This window comes from Cervus canadensis, chromosome 32 (genome assembly GCF_019320065.1).
Source record: "Cervus canadensis isolate Bull #8, Minnesota chromosome 32, ASM1932006v1, whole genome shotgun sequence".
In the NCBI taxonomy this organism is placed as follows: domain Eukaryota; kingdom Metazoa; phylum Chordata; class Mammalia; order Artiodactyla; family Cervidae; genus Cervus; species Cervus canadensis.
Window position 1 is genome coordinate 36,913,865 of NC_057417.1, and position 21,978 is coordinate 36,935,842.

General features: G+C 45.1%; 2 protein-coding genes across 10 annotated transcripts in view; one reads left to right on the top strand and one right to left on the bottom strand.

Annotated features, from left to right (window-relative positions):
• NLRC3 (NLR family CARD domain containing 3) overlaps nucleotides 1–3,425 on the top strand; it is a 31,037-nt gene extending 27,612 nt beyond the window's left edge. For all 3 annotated transcript variants that reach the window (XM_043454786.1, XM_043454787.1, XM_043454789.1), the window contains one exon: nucleotides 292–3,425. In XM_043454786.1, coding sequence (XP_043310721.1) covers nucleotides 292–382 — 91 coding nt within the window. In that variant the 3' untranslated portion in view covers nucleotides 383–3,425. The remainder of the gene's footprint in view (nucleotides 1–291) is intronic.
• Nucleotides 3,426–21,978, bottom strand: part of CLUAP1 (clusterin associated protein 1) — a 30,584-nt gene continuing 12,031 nt past the window's right edge. For 5 of the 7 annotated variants that reach the window (XM_043454798.1, XM_043454796.1, XM_043454799.1 and 2 more), the window contains 9 exons: nucleotides 21,502–21,585; nucleotides 17,828–17,961; nucleotides 15,356–15,497; nucleotides 13,402–13,474; nucleotides 12,457–12,534; nucleotides 8,387–8,494; nucleotides 7,194–7,249; nucleotides 6,855–6,911; nucleotides 3,426–4,504 (listed from right to left, as the gene is read on the bottom strand). In XM_043454798.1, coding sequence (XP_043310733.1) covers nucleotides 4,358–4,504; nucleotides 6,855–6,911; nucleotides 7,194–7,249; nucleotides 8,387–8,494; nucleotides 12,457–12,534; nucleotides 13,402–13,474; nucleotides 15,356–15,497; nucleotides 17,828–17,961; nucleotides 21,502–21,585 — 879 coding nt within the window. In that variant the 3' untranslated portion in view covers nucleotides 3,426–4,357. The remainder of the gene's footprint in view (nucleotides 4,505–6,854; nucleotides 6,912–7,193; nucleotides 7,250–8,386; nucleotides 8,495–12,456; nucleotides 12,535–13,401; nucleotides 13,475–15,355; nucleotides 15,498–17,827; nucleotides 17,962–21,501; nucleotides 21,586–21,978) is intronic. The other 2 variants (XM_043454800.1, XM_043454795.1) reach the window with 1 other exon arrangement.

Genomic DNA, 21,978 nt, shown 5'->3' on the forward strand with positions numbered 1-21,978 from the left:
GTGGCACCTGCCCTTTCCCACCAGCTTGGTTCACCCTTAGAAGTGCTTCCAGGTCAGGCCCTGCCTCCCCTCTGAACCTCGAAGCCAGCTGACCCCAGTCCCCCAGTAGCTCCACAGGGAACTCCGTATACAAGAGGGCCATTTGGAGCCTCGTCCATGGGAGGGACAGTGGAAGCATGCAAGTTTCACCTGGGTTTAGCGTTTCAGGTAATGACCACCTGCTCCTTACTGATGAGGACCTTCAGGCCTCCAGCCAGTTTCTCAAGCCCTGTCCTGATCCTTCTCTTCCAGTCTCCAGGGAAACCACATTGGAGAGTCTGGTGCCAGGATGATCTCGGAGGCTATCAAGACAAACGCTCCCTTATGCACTGTGGAAATGTGAGCAAAACAAGTTCCTGGTGGATCCGGTAGACACACAGCTGAAAACTTTCCAACAAAAGGACCATTTCTCAAGGGTGCCTTCCTGCGGTCTGGGAATGATGCTGACCCACAAGAGTGCTGGTCTTCTGCAAGGAGGCAGGAAAGGAGCTGCCAGAGGAGGATACGAGACCCTCTCCTGGTCCAGGGTCAGTCCGGGCAGGGGAGAGATGGACGCTCCACTACAGCACGGAGAAGGGATGGTCTTCTGCCAAGGGACTCAGGGACGGGACTCAGAGCTCAGCAAGAAGCCAGTCAGTGCCTATTTATGTCCTGGGGTCTTTAATGTGCCCCTACCTTTTCTTATCATGACTTCCCTGGATAAAATCACTGCCTCACTCTGAAATGAACTGCCATCTTCAAGCCCATGAAGAGTGTCAATTTGGCATCAGTGACAGAGGGAACATCTTTTTTCAAGAAGAAAAGGCTACAGGAGTATGATCTTTAGAGTCATATGGAAAAATTAGGAAAAAATTTTGAAGAGAAAGGAAGGCTTTAATTATAGGATTCTGGAGCAGACAAAAAAAGTTCTCCAAGGTTTCTGTCATCTTTCACTCATTACAAAGTCTCTCAAAGACAGAGATTATGTCCACTGTATGTCACTTGGAATCTGGCATGGTGGTTATCAATAGCATGTTAAATATCGATGTCTTCATACTTTCTGTATTAGGTTCCCCAAAGCACTTCTGCATCTACAGCTTCCCCATGAGAGCAAGACAGTCAAGCTTCCACATGGCATAAACTCCCTCAGATGCCTTTCAGTGTTTGAAGGAAAACTATTCCAAATGAACATCAGGGGTTCTTCAACTACATAACCAAGGAAAATGGTTATGGAAGTTATAGTTATCATTTTAAAACCTCAACAGTAACTATTGTTCCAAATGTTTCTTTAAAAATGAGTATTTGGGTAAGAAACATCATTGGATGATATAACCATGAACGAAATCCTACTAAGAAAGAAAATCATACAGTCTCTGATTATTACCCCACAGAGAGGTATTTACAAAGGTTCCATAAAAATGGAGACATTTTGGGGACTTCCTTGGCATTCCAGAGGTTAAGACTCTGCGCTCCCAATACAGGGGGCATGGGTTAGATCTCTGGTCAAGGAAACTAAGATTCCACAAGCTAAAAAAAAAAAAAATATGCAGGTATAATATTTTTTTTTTAGTGGAGACATTTTGCAAATGTCACCTTGTCAAAGTGATGAAACTCCACATCACTGATGATGGGAAGAATGGACACCCTGTGCCCTCAGTGTGATGGCTGAGGAGGACACGTCACTGATGTACTATTCCTGCCAGAAGTGTTTACCCGAATCTAATCATGAAGGAACAGTCAGACAAAATCCAAATTGAGGGGTAGTCTGGGAAAAACTAGCATGACCTCTTAAAAATAATCAACATCATGAAAAATACAAAAAAGCTGGGGCTGTTTTATTATTAAAGAGTCTTAACAACTTAAGAGCTTTGATTGGATCCAAGACTAGAGGGGAAAGAATCAGCTATAAATAACATTATTTGGAAGGCAGGGAAATTTGGTCTTAAGTCTTAAAGAATCTTCAATAGATTACTGGTTCTGAAAGTATTTTTTCTAGGTATAGAATTCCAGGATGATAGTCTTTTCTTTCAGCACTTTCAAGAGGTTGCTATATTGTCTTCTGGTTTGCACTGTTTCTGGCTGAGTTGAGAATGTGATGGACAAAAGTCACAGCAGTCAAATGCTGGAGACAGCTGTGCCTTGCAGGAAACTAGCACTGGAGAAACTTCAGGGGTCAAAATGTGCTCTCCAGGGATCTCAACACAAGCCACACTAGAATTGGAAGGAGGGCCCCCTCCCTCCTCCAAAGTGTCTCAAGCATCCTACTGACCATGCTTAACATGTTGCTGTTGTTCAGTCACCAAGTTGTGTCCAATTCTTTGTGACCCCATAGACTGCAGCATGGCAAACCTCCCTGTCCCTCACCATCTCCCAGAGTTTGCCCAAGTTCATGTCCATTGAATTGGTGATGCCATCCAACCATCTCATCTTCTGTTGCCCCCTTCTGCCCTCAAGCAGGGTTGACAAGCAACAGCTTCACTAGCATACAGCAGCCCAAAAGGTGAATTTGAAGCTGAGGCAATAAATGGATAACCAACACAATGGGACTTTGGGGGTCATTTCTGTATTCCATGTTGGACAAACATGCCCTGTGTCTTCAGGGTCAGCAATGGTTTCTTCTGCAGTGTCCAATCTGCTCTTAGTTTCCCTCTTGGTTTTTAAACCTCCAGCAGCTCTGAAAGTCTAGAGACTTTCCATCTTCCACATCTCACAGCCTGCTCACACTTTCCTGTTGTCTGAATATATGGAATACAGTCAGAATTGTCTGTCCTTTTCCACTAATTGACTGGCCTTTCTGGGTCATTTTTTGACTTTTCTTACACCTGGTAATTTTTGATACCAGACATTGAAAACTTTCTCTTGTTGGGGACTGATGATTTTTATATTTCTTAAAATAGTCTTGAGCTTCATTCTGGGACACAGTTACCTAGAAACAGTTGGACACATCATCTGTGACTTGGGCAGGGTTCCTATATTAAAGCCCATCAGAAGAAAGATCACATGAGGGAAACAAATACATTTTTTGTTTTTTAAAACAGAAGTTAGGCCAGATTCAGCTAAACCACAGCTGTAACATCCAAGAAGATGCAACTTGTACTTAAAAGCCATGGCTTCCAAGTAGGTTCACGTGACTCCCAACACACTTACTCCCCAGTCAGCTTATCAAAGATGGGATAGCTCAAATTATTGGTGAATTAATTGAACACTGAATGTTTACCAAAAAAGGAGTAATCTCTTATGTAAACTTTAGGGAAAGACAGAAAAAAAAGCAAAGACAGGAATAATTATCACATAGCCTCCTACAATTCACATGTCCAGTAATAATCAATGAACTTTTCTTGAAGAAGTATTTATATGTTATATGTACAAATAATTATACTTTCAAATAAAACTTAATAGTATAAAAATATGGTGTAAAATACATTTATTGAGATAAAGAACTTCCCAAGTCTTCTGATTTTATAATTGAAAAGTAAACGAAAACTCCTCTGTGCTTGTTCTGTGTATTAACAAAACCAAAGCAAAGCAAAATCCACATACCTGTCACTTCTCGCTTCACAAAAGGGAAATTCTTCTAGTGCTATTCTATTAAATTCAATATGGTTTATTTTTTGAAGTCAGAAACCTGAATACGTACCAACACTTTTCCCTTAATTTCCTCCTTCCTATGGAGGAACATCAGCCTTCTGAGAGAAAATGAAGTGTGCATGAACTGGAGCATCTCTCTGTTGCCTGATCTTCAAGGAAAGCTGGTTTTCATATGAATTAGCTACTTTCTTTCAGAAAACTTTAGTTAGTAAAATACATTTAAAGCTTGGTATTGTGAATGTGCAGAAGAAGGAAAATAAGACTACAGAGTAAATTAAAGCCTAGACTCAAAAAATGATACAATGTGAATGTCCTGACTGCCCTACAGTTCCTGCAATGAGTCCTGGGCCCAGTTTCGGCCCCAAGTCTGGGAAGGTCCCACTGACTTTCACAGAAAAAGTGTGACAAACATAACAGCCAAGACTTACATGGTGTTGGCTGTTATATCTCAAAAGTTTTTGCCCTGTGGATGTGAATCACTAGGAACACATGCATTTCCCAAATTTTAGGAGAGAGAAAAGGCCAAAAAAAAAAAAAAAAAAAATCCTCTGTGGGGCTGGCTCCGGTTCCTGTTTAAGCTTTGGAATGTGTGAGCAACACCCAGGAAACTAAACCAGAAACAGGCTTTGCTTCATTAACAACAAGTCCAGCTGGCTTATCCAACAAATGTCTCTTTTCTTCTGCCTCCTCAATTTCCCCTTTCCCTACAAATCTGAGGGTTTTAATCTGCCTAGGTCCCTTGTCAAGAAGGTCAGAAGTCACTGTCACTCTCATCCAGGTGCTCAGGTTTCCGGCCTCTTCGACTGGGCTTAGCTGGTGAGAGCGCCACGCTCTCATCTTCCAGATCGTCGTCGTCTTCGTCATCCTCCATGTCAATCTCACTGTCCTCCAAGTCTTCCTGCAGAGGAGACAGTGAGTCAGCTGAGGGGTCCCTCTGGTTGCTGATGTCATGTCAGCAAAGACCCTACCTTGCTTTTTCACTAGCAGCTCAATAACCAGCAAAACCTATGTGAAGGGAGAGCTTGGAAGAGAAACAGTCAGACTGTGGGGCATAAGAACAGGGCCAGGGTCTACAGACTGCTGGCTGGGATAGTAACACATACGTAAGTGTGTCCTTAAATAGCCGCATCTGAGCTGAGGCTGGTGCTGCAGGTGGTTTTCCTGCTTCTGTCTCAGGAGCAGCATGGATCTGCTTGGAAAGGCCCAGAGCTCCCTCCATGCACCCCCCATCACAGAAGGCAGCCCGGAGGACAGGGGCTTGGAGAGAGGGAGGGGGGCTTACTTTGGCTTTTGGATGGAAAGCCACTCAGGAAATGGGTGTAAGGAGCAAACTAAAAGAATCATTCTCTCTCTCTCATCATCTAGATGAGGGTCACCAACTCAGCCAGCTTTTTCAAATTGCAGGTCCTGTGCCCCTGGGGAAACCAGGATGGTCGGTCACTCTCTACAGACCATTCCCACCAACGCACAATTGCCCTCTGTTTGAAAAACCACTCTAACATGTAACCTATCCTCCTCCACAGCTACTCAGTCCTGCTCTCCGTGGCCTCACAGCAAACCCCTGAGCGAGTTCTGAGCTCACACAGGCCCTGCTCTCTGCCCTCTCAGCACCCTCCAGCCACGTTCTCCCAGCGAGGCCCCCAAGACTGAAACAGTCAATGGACTCAGATGCTACAGGTAATTAGTTCTCCATTCCTGACCCGAACACCAGGCTGCTCCCCCACCGAGACCCTCTTCTGTGCTTGCCCCCCTCACTCTCAAATCTTCTCAGCCAAGCGTGCAGACCTACTCTCCCTCCCCGACCACTGTGACACAGAGTTGGCTCGGGCCTCTGCTCTTCCTGCTTCCCTCCCCAAGCAACCATGTCCCCCCTCATGGTGGTCTTAGGGAGGTTCCCCCAAATTCAGTCTCCAGCTCAGACCTTAAGTCCAGACCTGAATACAACTGGCTTCTCAGCACTAGCATGTGGATGCCTAGCAGGTGACTGACTCTGAGAATGACCAAACCAGACCTCCTGTCTGCCCCGCTTCGGAAATGAAAACTACACTTTCAGCCAATGAAGTCACAACCAGGGCATTTCTAACACTTCACGTCCAATTAACAAAACCTGATGGTTCTTAGCTTAGAAACACCACTTCTCAACAGTCTCCTGCTACCGCCACTCTCGCTTCTGAATCAGACAAATGCCCTCCACCCAAATCCTCACAGCCCCTCCCAAGCACCACCCTCCCCCTACCACTCAGGCAGAACCCTCATCCCTGTCACTCTTTCCCCTGAACCTGCTTTATTTTTCTTACCACGATGACACTGGACGTATCTGCTTGATGACCATTAGAATATAAGCCTCATGGAGGCAGGGGATTGGTTCTGTTCACTGCTGTATTCCCCAACCCCTTACAGTGCCTGGGACGTAACCAGCACTCAACAAGGACCCGGCGAGTGAATGAGTGAACAGGTGAAGGACAGATCCAAGGTGTTGCATGGAAACAGCTTCCTTGAAATTAACAAGCAACAATAGGCACAGAGGAGACTTTAAACTACAAATAAAGTGATCGTTCAGAAAAGTAGAACGCTATACCAATGATCAAGCAAATCATAAGAAGCAGGGCCAGACACTGCTCCCCAGGCCACACTGCTGGGACCCAATCAGTGGATCTTTTGTAGAAGAATATCGGCCTAGGCTCTGTGTGAGGGTGCTAGTGTCATGCTCCAGACACACACGGCATTCACCTGGACGGAAGGTCTCTGACTCCATCAATCCAATCACCCTTTACCTCCTGGGCCTCACAGCCCTGCCAGGGACTCAACAAAGCAGCAGGTCCAGAGCAGTGAACGGTGCAGCCCCAACAACCGGAGCCCATTCCGTTGGCCCCCAGTCAGCTTTTCATTCAACAGCGCTGAGGGCACCGGCAGCCTGATGTCACAGCCTCTCCGGGCCCTGGTCTCGGGAGAGCCTGCCTTCTATATCCCCTCCCAAGAATGGAGCTGGTCTTGACCCCAGCCCTCAACAGTAGCCTTTCTTTTCTAGGATACTGTTCAGAGGCCTGACCACCTTTCCTGTCTCGGCTCAGCATCCACCCCTCCTCCTCGTTAACACAGGGACCTCTAGGTAACTCCATCACCCACTGTGGAAACCACGTAAGTGGCTTCCTGCCCTGGACACCGGGCGTCACTCTTGGGGGAGGTTCTCTGCTGGCCCTGAGCAGCTCACACACACACAAATGGATGAGGCGAAAAAGAAAACCAACCTGCTTCTTGGAGCTGGAAGTCTTGCATTTACCTAAGAGAGCTGGTGCTGCTTCCATCTTTGGAAAGCAAGAATGGAAAGAACAATGAGAAGGAAAAAACAAAAGTAGGGCAAGCATGTTCATTTGAAAAGAAAAGAAATGAGCCATCAACAAGCAAAGACGAGAGGTCAGCTCCCTGGAAGGCCAAGCTCTGCCACAGACCCAGCAACGTGCCAGGTTGAGAAGCAGCTCCTTATACTAAACTGGTGAGATGCACTCAGCTCCTTGGTCAACCTAGGTGATGGGGCTGGCCCAGGACCACCAAGACCAGGGCTGCTCAAGGGGCTGGTCAGGACTCACGTCATCGTCCGTGTCTCCACCCTGCATTGTGCCCACGACGCGCTTGCTGGGTTGTCCTGAGAAAAAGAGAAGTGTGAAGAGAGCATGAGAACCTTGTGAGACAAGGCAGGAAGTGGGCACCAAGATCTGCTTTCCTTTAGGAAAGTGGGAAGAAGAATTCACACTGAAAAGTTGACTTAGGGAGCATCCAGCTACTCAGAAGTGTACCAGTAACAGATCTTCTGCATTTCCACTTCAGAAAAGAGGAAAAAGGCCATGAAATCTGAGCACAAGTCATGGATTGGAAAAATAAACATGCATCCTATCAACGTCCCAGGGGAAAAAATAAAATCACTGAACCCCGTTACTAGAACACATGGAGGTTGTGCTGTCTGCTGAAGAGACAAGCTCTCGCTCTGTGGGCCAATGTCACTTGTACTAGAATCCACATCTGTGCTTCCAGAAGTAAAAACAAAAGTAAGTATCACTCTAATTTATCCTTCAAAACAGCATCATTACCAAAGTGGTTCTCCACTCCTCCTCTGGAAATCAGTGCCATCTACGTGTGACTTATGCAAAAACTCAAGAGCCATCCTTCCCACGTAGAGGCAGAGAGCTGCACTCCCCTGAAGGCTGAGAAAGGCCCCCGGTGATGTATGTGTGTGGTGTGCATATGTGTGTGTGTTTGCATGTGCAGAAAGGCAATTTAGAAGGACCCAGCCCCAAGCCACAACCCCTGTAGGGTAGGGAGTGGGACATGAGGAAGGCCCCAGGGAGGCACCCACACTCACTCCATGTTATTTTACTGCTTGAATCTTTTGCAGTGAGAAGGCAGAAACTAAAAACAGGTTTTAACAGCAGAGATGTTCACGTAGGTCCCTTATCTGTGCATTAATTCTCTTACCATAAAGGACGTAATTGCACTGAGACCAGTTTGGACCCAAAAAGGAAAGAATTCAGCTCCTCGGTGGAGGCAGTATGTTCCGTGGCCTCTGTGAGAAGCACCAATCTACAACAAGTCTGGCTCTTCTTGGGGCCAAAGGTAAGAGCATCAGCAGCGAAGATGACCACTAGGCAGGTTAAGAGCAAACTCCTGATAAACAACAGGGCAGTGTGCTTACGGGCCTGGAAACCCAGCAGCCCTGACTGCAGTCCGGCTGTGATTTCCTGGGCCCGGGGGCAGGGCAGGGGGTGAGCGAGCGAGGCTGGGGTACCTTGCATGAGCACCTCCATGGCCGTATGCAGCTTGGACAGCCGTCTCTCTTCCATGTCACTGTCGGATTCATCGTCCTCCTGGATGTCAATGTCAGAGTCATCATTACCTGGCAGGGACACAAGGAGGCAAAACAAAAAGGCAGCTCCATCATCCCCTCTAAAACAGCCCCTACCCAGTGAGGCTCCTCTAAGAGCCATCTGCGCGGCTCAGCTTTTCCTGGGACGCTTCTGATTCTACAAGTCTCTTGGGAATGGCCTATAGCTCCTTAGGGAAGGGTTCATGCAGACAAGGATAGGCTAGTTTTTAAAAAAAAAACAGTTTTTCAAAACAAGAAAAAAGTGGGTGAGTTCTATCAGAAACACTATTCCAGCATGTAAAACTAAAACACTGACAGCCAGCTGTCAAGGGAGTTGGAAGTTCTTTGTTAGTTTGGGGGTGGGAGGGGGGGCATTTTCTGTTCAGCAAAACAAGCCTGGAGGCAAGAAGGAGGCGGGCCAGGAAGAGCCTGAGGGGCTGCCTGGGACAAACGACTGCCTGGTAACTGGCAATGAAAACTGGGGCCTGTGATATTCTTAACTGGAGAAAATTCACTACAAAGATAAAGAGAGGTGGTTCTCAATGCAACAGCCTTTCACATTAATTTCCTAAACACGCCTCTGGAGTCTGGTGCAGCTCGAACATTTCCTGTAAACCTACAGGAGTTTCCACAGTGGGGAGGAAAAGACGTCACTGCCCAGCCAGATTTCTTTGTGCCCAGAGAGTGGCAGAGGTTTCAGAAGGATGGAACTGGAAGAATGCAGTTGCTGTTCTGATCACTGACTCTTAAGACATTTTGGAAGTAGAGTCACTGTTCATGTGTGACAATGCTTTGTTTATGAGCCCCTGCTGTAGAGAGTGATGACGCGGCAGCTGCGTCCGGGTGGGCTCTGAGGAAACGCTCTCTGCTTCCATCCACCCTGGAGGAAAGCGCTGTGCCCTACAGCACGGAGGCCAGAGCCAGCAGCTGCAGAAAGTGTCAGTAAGAGCATCCTGGGAGGACCTCAGCACAATCAATCCAAAAACTACCCCCTTATAAAAGCCATTACAGAGAATGGGATTAGATATTAATACAAATAAATGACCATAAAGTGAAATCACTCTTCAGATTAATTCACTTTTTACTTCCTCCAGAAAAAATCTGACATTAAGTCTTCACCCCATGCAATACAAAGCAAATGATATCATGAATTTTTATTTTTTTTTTGATATCATGAATTTTAACCCAACATTAAAACAAGCACCTCAGGCTCAGTATGATTTCTTCTGACAACTCGCAGCAATGGACTGAGGGTCAAGCATGTAAAGTTAATGGTGCTAACACAAAGATCACTGAAGTCGAGCTGTCAGCAACACATTAATATGAGTACAGCCAACAAGTGTGCTGGGAAGATTCACCAGGGAAAGAACAGTCTTTGCTGCTGGGACAAGTAGACAGCCACGTGCAAAAGAATGAAGCTGGACCCCTACCTCACACCACACACAAAGGATTAACCTGAAATGGGTCAGAGATCTAAATGTAAGAATTAAAATGATAAAACACCTAGAAGAAAACACATGGGTAAATCTTGGTGACCTTGAATTTGGCAGTTTCTCAAACATGGCACTAAAAGCACAGCAATAAAAGAAAAAAAAATTAATAAACTGGACTAGATTAAAACTCTGTAACAACAAAGGACAGCATCTAGAAAGTGAATGACAGAAAATATTTGCAAATCACATAAGGGTCTACTATCTAGAACATACAACTCAATAATAAAAAGATAACCCAGGGACTTCCAGTGGTTAAGACTCAGTGCTCCCAATGTAAGGGGCCTGGGTTCAATCCGTGGTTGGGGAACTAGATCCCATATGCCACAATCAAGACCCAGTGCAGCCAAATAAATAAATAAAAATAAACATTAAAATAAAAAAGTAACCCAAATAAAAAAATGTGCGAAGGTCTAGAATAGATCTCTCCAAAGAAGATATACAGGGAGCCAAAAGCGGACAAAAAGACGTTCCATTTCATTAGCTATTTTGGAGAAACTCAAATCAAAACCACAGTGATTAACCTATAGGCAGGTTTTTTTTATAGGTTTCTTTTAGATAAGCACTGTCCAACAGAAATATGCCAGCCCCAGATGCAATTTAAGATTTTCCAGTAAGTACATTAAAGCAAAAAGAACAGCTGAATTAATTTCAATAATGTTCTATTTAACCCAATATACCTAAAACGTCATTTCAATAAGTAACCAACATAAAAGAACGTTACTGAGTAATTTTACTTTCCTTTTATATCAAGTCTTCAAAATCTGATGTGTATTTGCTACAAACAGTGCATCTCAATTTGGCCTAGCCCCGTTTCAAGCTTTCACAACACCAGCTCGTGGCCAGGGACAGCCGGGGCTTCAGGGCAGGGAGCTCCCTCAGCTCCTCCATCGCTGGGCGCTGGGGCAGCGCCTGACAGCACAGGCACCCGGGAACGTGCGTGACAGGCATGAGCATCTGCTCTCCACTACATGACAGGGCTACTCAGTTCATTTAAGACATTCCTGGGTCATTTTATAATGTCAGAGGAGGCCTTCAGTTCCTAATACTACAGTGCTTGAATTCTACAGAGGATCCAGTTAGACACTTAATCACCAGCAACAAGGTTTAAGACACTGGTGGGGAGATGAAGTGTCGCCCTTGACTTTTATTACCGGGCATCTGAACAAAGTACTTAGTCTTTTTAATCTCTGGGGCCTGTGGCACTTTTCCATCTCTAATTACTCAGCCATTCTCTTCCTCAAACCCCTCACTCCAAACCCCAAAGCCAAATCTTATGTGACTTCGTTTCTTGCTTAACAGAAAAGACAGGCTCCATCGGATGTAAGCCCTCAAGCATACGACCCACCGTCCAGCTCATCGAATTGCCTCAGCTTGAGCCCTGTGTGTTCATACGCTTCCTTGCTCAGTGAAACTCACCCCTGACCCTAGGCCCTGGCTGCCAGCCTTTCTGGACTTTCCCTCTCTGGTAGCTCCCATCTTCCCAGTGCCTTTGATTTGATCTTTGCTTAAACAGAGTCTCCTCGTGAGGTCTCCCCTGACACTTTACAGCTGCAATTCCATGGCCCCCTCCCCATGTCCTGACCTGCTCCACTTTCCCCCAGGGGCATTTTTTACCTCCCACAGCTTGCTTGTTTGTCCCCAAGCATGTAGCCAGCCCAGAAATTCATTTAAGGCAAGGATCCCCGTTTACTGTCCACTGAAACGTCCTCAGTACCCAGAACCTATACTCAATTAATGCTTTGCTGGGTTAAATCAGCTACCCACAGAGTAACCTGAACAAAATGATCTCTTCCAGATCTTGGAGTTTGCTTATCCTCACCTCCGATTCAAGTCTATGCACTTTAGATTGTTCTGTTCAGAGGACTTTCTCACAGTTAAAGAGAAGTTCAGAAAGTCTTCCTTTCTATCTCTCCTCATTTATATCCCTGGTGGGCTTCCCTGGTGGCTCAGACAGTAAAGAATCCACCTCCAATGCAGGAGACCTGGGTTCAATCCCTGGGTCAGGAAGATACCCTGGAGAAGGGAATGACTACCCACTCCAGTATTCTTGCCTGGAGAACTCCATGGACGGAGGAGGCTGCCAGGCTATAGTCCATGGGGTTGCAAAGAGTTGGATACAGCTTGAGTGACTAACACTTTCACTGTCCACTATGGGCAATGTTCCCACATGTGTAGAAAAGCAAAGACAGACAGGGAAGCTTAGGTGGCTCAGGATGAGCAGAACTGAGAATGGTGCTTCATACGTTATTTTCCTAACTTCTTTGCTCACCACAAGCTAATTAAGCATTATCCTTCATTAGGCTGGTTTAAACTGATAATTACTTTTCTAGAAAACACTAAATCACACATACTCATGAGAATCTCTGTCTTTCATGAGATCCCAAACCTATGGATCACAAACTTAAGGTCTGAGTTCAGAAGAATAAAGCAGGCTCAGTGATAAAGATCTCGATGTGCTGGTCCAGGGCAGAGTGGGATGCAGGGGAACCAGGCGCTTACCTGTGCTGGGCCTCTCGGAGGGGGACACACTCCATGCAGGCTTGTCACTGAGGGCCGCATCATGCACTCCTGGCTGACCTGGAACCATAAAGGTGAGGAGCTGCTTTGGCTAGAGAGACCCAGGGAATTTTCTAAGCTCACCCCTATAAGGATTCCCCAGCAGACCCTATGCTCCTTCCAGGAAGTTTCCTAAATTCAGGAGAGAGAGGCACAGAACAAGTACAACAGCAAAGAGACACAGAAGGAAAAGACAGAGAGAGTGAGCACGCACGCCTGCTGTCCCGGGGACACTGCCGCGAGCACCCAAGAGAAACCATCACAAGAAAAGAGAAATAAGTGAGAAGAGAGTCTCAGAGACGCAGCCACCAACCCCACGTGACGATCAGGTGCTGCGACTGCTCCCAGGGCTGACCTGACACCCTGGTGAAGTCTGTGGATGAAGTGGGCTGACCAGCCTCAGGGACGACTCCTTCCCAGAATCGAGGTCTTACATGTAGGTCGCCCCCATTTCTCTGTAGGTGAGAGCCTAGACAAAGGACTCTGGACCTTGGGGGGACACGTGTTGGGGGGGGGGTGGGGGGACTAACCTTCAAGCAGATGCACCTGTACCTCATCACAATACTTGCTGCCCCTCGGTTTGCCCTAAAATAAGGAACCCTACAGACAGCTGAAAACAAGATTTCTTCTACAGTTATATATAACTCCAACTAATAACTATCATTTAAATAGGGGAAAATAAGATTTCAGTTGGCATGAAAACCAAATGTGCTTTAGATGGTATGTAATTTGTAACACACTCTCTTAAGCTCCTGAATTAAAATGGTACTGATATAAAAGTTGTGAGAAAATCACCTTTTGAAAAAATAAACAAAATGTGCATGTTGTTTTCCAAGGCTGAAAACACTAGTCCAGAAAAAGCACATCTGTTTAAACGTGTGGACTTACTTCCGCTCTTGAGCAGACGTTTTCCTTCCTCCTTGAGCTTGTTCTGCATCAGACGGAGAGTGTTCTCAGTTTCCTGTGGAGCAGGAGAAGCAACAGCCAGGAGAAAGGACCCTTTTGGACTGTTTTATTCTTCTTTACCATGTAAGTACTGCTAGACTTGTGATGCAAAAGCAGAAAAGACTGAGCTACAGGAAGGGGAGGAAAACTGACACTGCAGAGGAAACCTGATGCCCCTTCTCTGTCATCACCCAGGGAGCCGGATGAAAGTGGGGGGCTCCCAGAAGGGACACATTTGCCCAAGACGGGCCTGACCGGCCTCCAAACCCACGCTCCCTCCATCACACCTAACTGCCTCGGAAGACAAGTGACGACACAACGAAGCGTCTGCCGCCCGTGCTGGTGTGGGGTGTGGGCACAGAGACAGATGCATCAACTCCGGGCCTTTTGCTAATAAAATAAAGCAGGAATTTTACCATTCTCCTCCCCTGCACAATTCTAGCTCTGAGAGGTGCTAAATGGTGGAAGTGATCAAATAGGAAAAGAAAGAAAGAAAGACTCATCTTAATTCCTAGGATATTTTTTTTAAAAGCCAATACTTGAGTTAGGTTATAAAATGTGACCCTGATTATTCTCAAGAGAAAATGGGAGAGGAAATCGGCTTTAAAAAAGGTGCTGTTGTTCTCAACATTACAAAGGAAGCCGTGTCCCACACTGAGATATTCTGAGGGACCAGGTACCAGAAGCCCAGGAGCAGGTGTGAGCCCGCAGGTGCTGCCGAAAGGACGGTGGGCAGGGAGGGGCCCTTCAGAAGTCACCCGGGGTGCCCACTCACGTCCTGAGGCATGTTCTTCCATACGTTCTCTGAGCCCGGGGTGGCCCAGAACACAGTACAAAATGGTCAGCTTATTTTCACTGTCTCTTTACTGCTCTTTCCCAGATGCTCAGTGTTTAAGACTTCCAGAACCCCAGGGTCTTTTCACTGCCCTCAAAATGTGCCTGTCCTGGGTCCCCCGTTCCTGCCTCTGCCATATAGCAAGAGTGGCAACAGGTTCCCTGTCCAGATAAACATGTCCAGATGAAGGTGATAAGCCACTCACAGCCAGCTCTCTGGGACAACTAAGTAGCATCACCTAATTCAAATGTCCAGGTTTGTAAGAAGGCAAGGATGACTTTTATACCAAAAGTTGTCAAGGACAGCATGGGAAAGGGAGGTTGCAGACCAGTTTCGCTGTGAACACAGATTTCAAAAGATCATTCTTGGGTTAAGGAGAAATATTCTCAGAGGATAAGGACAATTCAAAATGACAGCGATCCAACTTCCTCAGCTCTGATTCCATATTTATCAACTGATGCTGGGACCTGAAATACTCTTTCCTAAATGACTTTATACACTGGGATGAGAGGAAGCTTGTAAAACAACTGGTCAGGTTCAAGGTCATATCTATATCCCACAATACTCAATAAACTACAATTCTTTATAAAGCAGTTTCTGAAAAGCCAGTCTGGATGATTCAATTAACCAGGGCTTGAAAATCTTCCAGTGAATTAGCCAAGCAAGTTTTTAGATCTGTCCTCAGGACATGTTACATAATTTGTGGGACTCAGTGCAAAATAAAATGCAGTTTAGAATTATTAACAATTTCAAGACAACACAGCATTAAAGCCAGCCCAGGAATTTCTAAGCCCGCAGTTAGTTATAACCAACTGCCCAGGTCATGTGGCGACCCTGTCTGTAGCCCTGACTGACCAAACCTGCCATCAAAAGCCTGAAAACTTTTGAGTTCAGGCTACACAACCAGGAAAACAGAAGAACCACATGAGACTGATCAGGGAGAAAAAACACTCATTCGATATTCTTTTTCACGATGTTCTTTATAAACCAGCAAGTCAACAAGTACAAAGTAACACACCAGAACTGAACCAACGGTCTGTGCAGAAGGGACTCGGCACTCACTTCAAACCTCTCCTGCTCCATCCTGTGATGATCCTCCAGCTGCTGCTCCAGATAAGCCAGATTCCGAAACTTCTCAAGATAAATTTCATACTGCTTCTGCAATTCCTCCTCAATCTTCTCATATTCATCCATAAACGCTGGTCTAAAACAACAAAATGAAAAAAAAAAAAAAAAACGGAAAGATTAACCAATACACAAACATATAGTAGTTTGAAATTGGTATTCAGAGCTCCAGATTCCATCCTGGCTTTCTCTGGAAAGCCTTTAACTGGGGGAGGTTCTTCATTCTTTTAACGAAAGCTAATTTCTCCTTTTCTCTTCCCTCCCCACAAAAGGAAGATACATTTAATCAAATATTAAGATGGGCTCTTTGTAAAAGCTAGAAAAAATCTTGAAAGTACTAAGAATAAAATTAAAATGATGCCTAATTTCATCACTAGGTGTTACCACTTAAAATTTGACATTCATCCTTCCAGACTTTTTGGTGCATAGGTATGTACAGAAATGCATTTCTTTTGAACAAACATTAAGCATGCTATCTTAAAATGAAGCGCTGAGGTCTTTTTTTCTCACTCGGTATGGCACAGATTTAAATACAAAGTTAAAACATAATCACAAACTGTATACATCTCTAGAAATCAATAAATTAAATGTATGCATTATCTAGTGCGTGCATGCTAAGTTACCCATGGACTGTTGCTCCCCAGGCTCCTCTGTCCATGGGATTCTCCAGGCAAGAATACTGGAGTGGGTTGCCATTCCCTCCTCCAGGGGATCTTCCTGACCCAGGGATCAAACCCATGTCTCTTAGTCTCCTGCATTGACAGGAGGGTTCTTTACCACTAGTGCCACCTGAGAAGCCCCATGCATTAACTTCAGTTCAGTCGCTCAGTCGTGTCCGACTCCCTGCAACTCCATGAATCGCAGCACGCCAGGCCTCCCTGTCCATCACCAACCCCTGGGGTTTACTCAAACTCATGTCCATCGAGTTGGTGATGCCATCCAGCCATCTCATTCTCTGTCATCCCCTTCTCCTCCTGCCCTCAATCCCTCCCAGCATCAGGGTCTTTTCCAATGAGTCAACTCTTTGCACGAGGTGGCCAAAGTATTTGAGTTTCAGCTTCAGCATCAGTCCTTCCAATGAACACACAGGACTGATCTGCATTAACTTAGTTGGGCATAATACTCTGCTGTCTGCATGTTCCAAAATTTAATCAGTCCCCTAAAATAAGAAACAAAGGTTGCTACAAATTAAAGCTAAGTTTTAATTAAACCAAAATATAAAAACTTAAAACAGTGACTTCCGGGTCACTGAGACTCCCTGCTCCCAATGCAGGCCTGCGTTCTATCCCTGGTCAGGGAACTAGATCCCACAAGCCACAACTCAAAATCCCACATGCAGCAACTAACACCCAGTGCAGCCAAATAAATAATAAGTTTTTAAAAACTTAAAAAAAAAAGTTTAAACTGGTTTGCTGAATTTTCTATTTTCTATTGTTGATCTTAAAGAGAAACGGCTCTTCTTTTAAAAATATAAACAGATAAACCAGAAAAATAATTCACAATCTCTTGGAGTAGAGGAAAACAGAAATTTTTCTATTAAAAAGATATGACACTTAACAAAACTGAATTTAAACCTGAAAGGCAGCATTTTATAATGAGACAAATCTATCCAGTGACCCTGACTCCAGAGGCAGAGAGGCCAGGGCATGCCCTGGGGAAGGAGGAAGGCTGATGCTCTCTGGGCTACTGTCCGCTGTCCCCAGGTGCTGCCCTCCCGCAGGTCTCAGGACAGCAGCTAGAGTGCAGACCAGGTACCAGTGTCCCAAACAAGCAGGGCACGTTCAGAGCGGACGCAGCAGCCGGACAGAGGAGGAAGGAGAGAGAAAAAGAATGTAAGAATGAAAAGGGCCGAAGAACAACAGGCAGAGCAAGGAAAAGCAGATACAGAGCTGGGGGGAGGGAGGGTGTGGGGAGATGGAAGCGGAGAGGGAGGGAGAGAGAAAGAAAGCGATGGGGGGAGGAGAGAGTGAACCCCAAGAAAATGTGAGGCACACGCTGGAAAGGGAAGAAGATGAATTACCAGTGAGGAATTACAAAGCTCTAAAACCAACTCCAACCAAGAAGCAAGAGTGTTTCTATTCCCACCTAATTTATGGCAGGACACAGGTCTGGGGAGCCAGGCCTTGTATAACAACTTTCACCATCTGGATTTACTTACTTTGCCTTGCATTCCAAGAAGCTACAAAGGCTAGAAGTGGGGGTTCAAGAATAAAGCAGTTTTCCAGACATACCGAAAGCAGCCAACAGACTAAGCCCAACAGTGTGTTTGTTGGAACAAGAGACACATGTACAGTCTGCAGCAGAGGCATCCCACGGCCTGAAAGGCTAACCCCACTGACCGCACACTCCCTCGGTCTGCTTTAACTTCCAGGGACAGCCCTCCACTCACGCTCCCGCGTTCACACCTACCTGACGCTCTGCAGAGTCTGTAGTCGCTTCCGATTTCTTTCCAGCTCTAATTTCCTCTTTTCGATTTTGGCTTCTAAGTTAGCTTCGTCAGAGGCCACATTATTGAGCAGGTCTTTTGTCTTCTGAACCTGTGCCTACATTTAACAGGAAACGAAGGAGACAAGGTCCAGTAAGGACCTCGATCCAACTCTGAAAGAGAGGGGTTTCTCAAGCCCTCAGGCCCAGCAAGACCTCGGGAGACAGAAACAAAGGGAAGCAAACCCTTCCCCAAGCCACCGCTCACTTAACCCACTATTTCCAGGAGGAACAGCACAGAGGCCCAGAAAAAAAAATTATCCATTTATTTTTCTTCCATGAGGTGTTTCTGCCTAGGGAAACGAACGCAGGTAGAAAGAATCCTGCGTAGGAAAGTATCCTACGCAGAGCCTGAGACCTGTCGGCTCACCTGTTGAGATGGTTACACCTCACCTGCAGGTGATGGTCTGCCTTCATCTACCTGGTTCAGGCTTCTCCCAAGCTACAAAGAACTGACTTACAGAACAGATGCGCAAACAAGCTTTATCTTAGCTTCACTTCCCTGGAATTTGCTCAAATTCATGTCCATTGAGTCAATGATGCCATCCAACCAACTCATCCTCTGCCACCCCCTTCTCCTCTTCCCTTCCATCTTTCCCAGCATCAGGGTCTTTTCTGATGAGTTGGCTCTTCCCATCAGGTGGCCAAAGTACTGGAGCTTCAGCTTCAGCATCACTACTTCCAATGAATATTCAGGGTTGATTTCTTTTAGAATTGACTGGTTTGCTCTCCTTGGAATTTATACATGTGTAGTCTGTTTACCTGCAGGCCTCTGAAATGCTATGTGGTCCACAGAGAAATTGCCTAAGGAGACTAGACACATTTCACGACTCACAAGAGTAGGCGCACACTTGGAAGCAGTCACTTTCATTGATAATTTATGGCTTAATTTTTGTCTAAGTTCACTAACCATTTCCAAGGTGCCTTCATGAAGACTAATCTCATACCTAACCACTGACTTGTTGAAGGTACTCACAAAGCCCAAGCAGGGATCCGAGTTTACGCTCTAAGGAAGACAAGGTGGGTCTCTGTTTTGAACAAACTACTCAAGCTAATGGCAACACTTCTCTGAATCAGAGTCAGATTAAAACCTAGTGAATCATCTATCTGATCTCAAAAGTAAAGTTTTTTTAAAAGGTTCTGGGACGCCCCTGGTGGTCCAGTGGCTAAGACTCTTTGCTTCTAATGCAGGGGGCCCAGGTTCGATTCCTGGTCAGGGGACTGGACCCACATGCAGAAACCAAGATCCCACATGTTGCAACTAAGACCCAGCTCAGCTAAATAAATATTTTTTTTTTAAAGGCTCTTTTTAAAATAAATGGCCTATATTTTACAATCCCTTTTAAGTGTCCAGGTTGTTTCATTTTTTTTGAATTATCAAATATCATGGATATTTTCCAACAATGAAAAGACACCTTAAGAGATTTTCACCAAGAAATGAACTGTGCCCTCATTTGGCTGTTGCATTGTTAATACACTTAGTAGAAAAGGCACACTTATGCCATGCTAACTTGATTCAGCCAGAACACTGACAAGCACAAGAGAGTTATTAAAATTTTGTTTTAAATTAACAATCACAAACTTACTAAAAGCTGAAGTATAATACAAAGCATTTTCCCCTGACCTAAACGAGAGTGAGCCGATGACTTGATGCTCCATCACTTCTAAATACTTTAATGTGTATTTCCTGTAAATAAGGACTTCCTCCTATACATCCAGACAGAAGGTGAACCCTGATGCACAACCTCATCCAACCCACAACCCACTGTGGAGTCCTCAACAGCAGACAGCAGTGACCCTGAGCATTCACTCAGTCACCAGGTCTACCTGGTCTCCTTTGGTCTGGACAGCTCCTCAGCCTCTCCTGGATGTTCATGGCCTTTCCACTGCTGAAGAGTAGGGGCCAGGGAACTTCAGAATGCCCCTCAACCTTCCTTCATCTAATTAGCTTCAGATGATGCACCCTTAGCAGAACAGCGCAGATTATCACTGCCCCCTGCCTTTCAACAGGCACGCATCATTCTGACCTGCTCCATCATGGAAGATGTTCACCCTGATTGCTGGATTAAGGGAATGTCTGTCAAGCTTCTCATATATCACTCTCTTCTTCTTTGTAATTAATGAGTATCTTGTAGGGAGCTACTTTGAAACCATGCGAAAAATCTGCTTTTCATCCGTTTTCAATGTATTCATTTATCTTTTATATCTGTGAGCATTCATTCAATGGTCTATAATCCATTACTATATTTATTTTGACGCTTAACCTGTCTCTGATGTGGCTGGGGGAGACTCATTCAGGCTGGCTTCTGTGTCCCTTTCACATTCTTTGAGTACTTCCGTGCTTTCTGGCACAAGCAGATCTTGTATTTTCTTCTCCCAGCTCTGGAATCAGTTATTTCCCCCAAGAGCCCTGCTTCCCTTTAGTGGAAAATGGCATTTAGAAACCAAGATCTGGGGGCTACGTGTGCTTCGAGCTAAGAAACATATGAATGCGTGTGTGGGTATGCACGTGTATGTACACAGATACGTCATACATAAGGTACATGTACATAAGATTTATTCCCATAACTATCTATTTATATTGAAATGCATTTAACCATCAATCAACACCTATTTCAGGGTTCGTGCTAATTTTTTCCCTTTCCATATCTATAACCCCATCTCCGATTGTGAGAACCTTGGCTTCTGCATCTTTAATATATTCACTCATTTGGTCAAGTTGCCGATACGGAACCATCTCCCGTCTCAGCTGCCCTGCACCTCTCACACTGCTGAGGCTCTGACTCTGTGCTAGGCTGACCACTGTCATATGACAAGAGGACTATAAAAACCTATCCATCTTGGAGTTCTGTACAACTCTCAGCAAATTTTGTTTTATAACTACTCCTAATTTACGTAAGGCCCCTCATCTCTGTCTGCTGAATAAAATGAACCTCTAATAATGACTGAATACCTACTATGTGCCAAACTCTCTGTATGAGAGACTGTCATGATGAATGCTCATGAGGACCCCACGTGGCAGGGACTGCCATTCATCTTGTTTTATGGATGAGGAAAGAAAGGCACAGAAAGGTTAAGTAACTTGCCTGACATGCCTCACACGGGGTGGGCGTAGTCTGAGTAGTAGTCTGAGTTTCTCTCAAGCCCAAGTAGTCTGAGTTTCTCTCACTATCTGCCTTCCAAATGAATGATTCAGATGCAATGAGCTTAGAATAACTAACCATGGATGATCAGTAAAGGATGATGATCATTCTATTTATTCAGTGTTTAGAATTAAGATAACCTAGAAATAATCTAGATGCCCAACAGTGAGGAACTGGTTAAATAAGTTGTGAAGAGTCCATAAAACAGTATTTACTGAAAAATTTAAGAGAATCATTAAATTAATAAAACTGACAAAATTTTAGTAACATGAAAACGATACTAGGGGAAGATAACAGTAAGTCACCTAGCTATTCCAGAACGTGCTCTAAATTTTTCACTTCCCTACTAACACGTTCTATCTTTGTCACAAGGCCCAGCTTGCTCTGTCCTGTAAAACCAAGAACTCACTATTTCCCAGTCCTAGGCACAAAAACATTAAATAAAAGTAATCTTACCAGAATATCTTTTATTGCAATTCTCATCACTTTTTCAGTCTCATTTATTTCCAGAGGTCTGGCAACTGCTTCTGTCCTCAGTTCCTATAGGAAACAATGAAGCGAAATTTTTTTTTAGAAGAGGAATTCTCAAAACCAATTCCCAGCTCTAGATATGGCTTATGGACTAGTTCTCAAAGTTTCATTATGATGTGGATCTCCAATGCAGAAACACTCCTGCCACCACCTCCTCCAAATAGGTCTATGTCTGCCCATCTGGCCTCTCTCCAGAGCTCAAGGCCCCACTCTTCATCTATGGGCCCCCAGGACCCCAACTCCACGGGAAGCGGAACTCACCACTCAGAATCTTGTCTCTCCAAATCTGCTTCTTTATCTGCATTCCATTCAGAGACCCCAAACCAAGTGCAACTGAACTTCCTGTCTGAGTCCTCTGCCAGCCTGTACTATCTTCCTTATGCTCGCGGCCCTCTAAGTTGC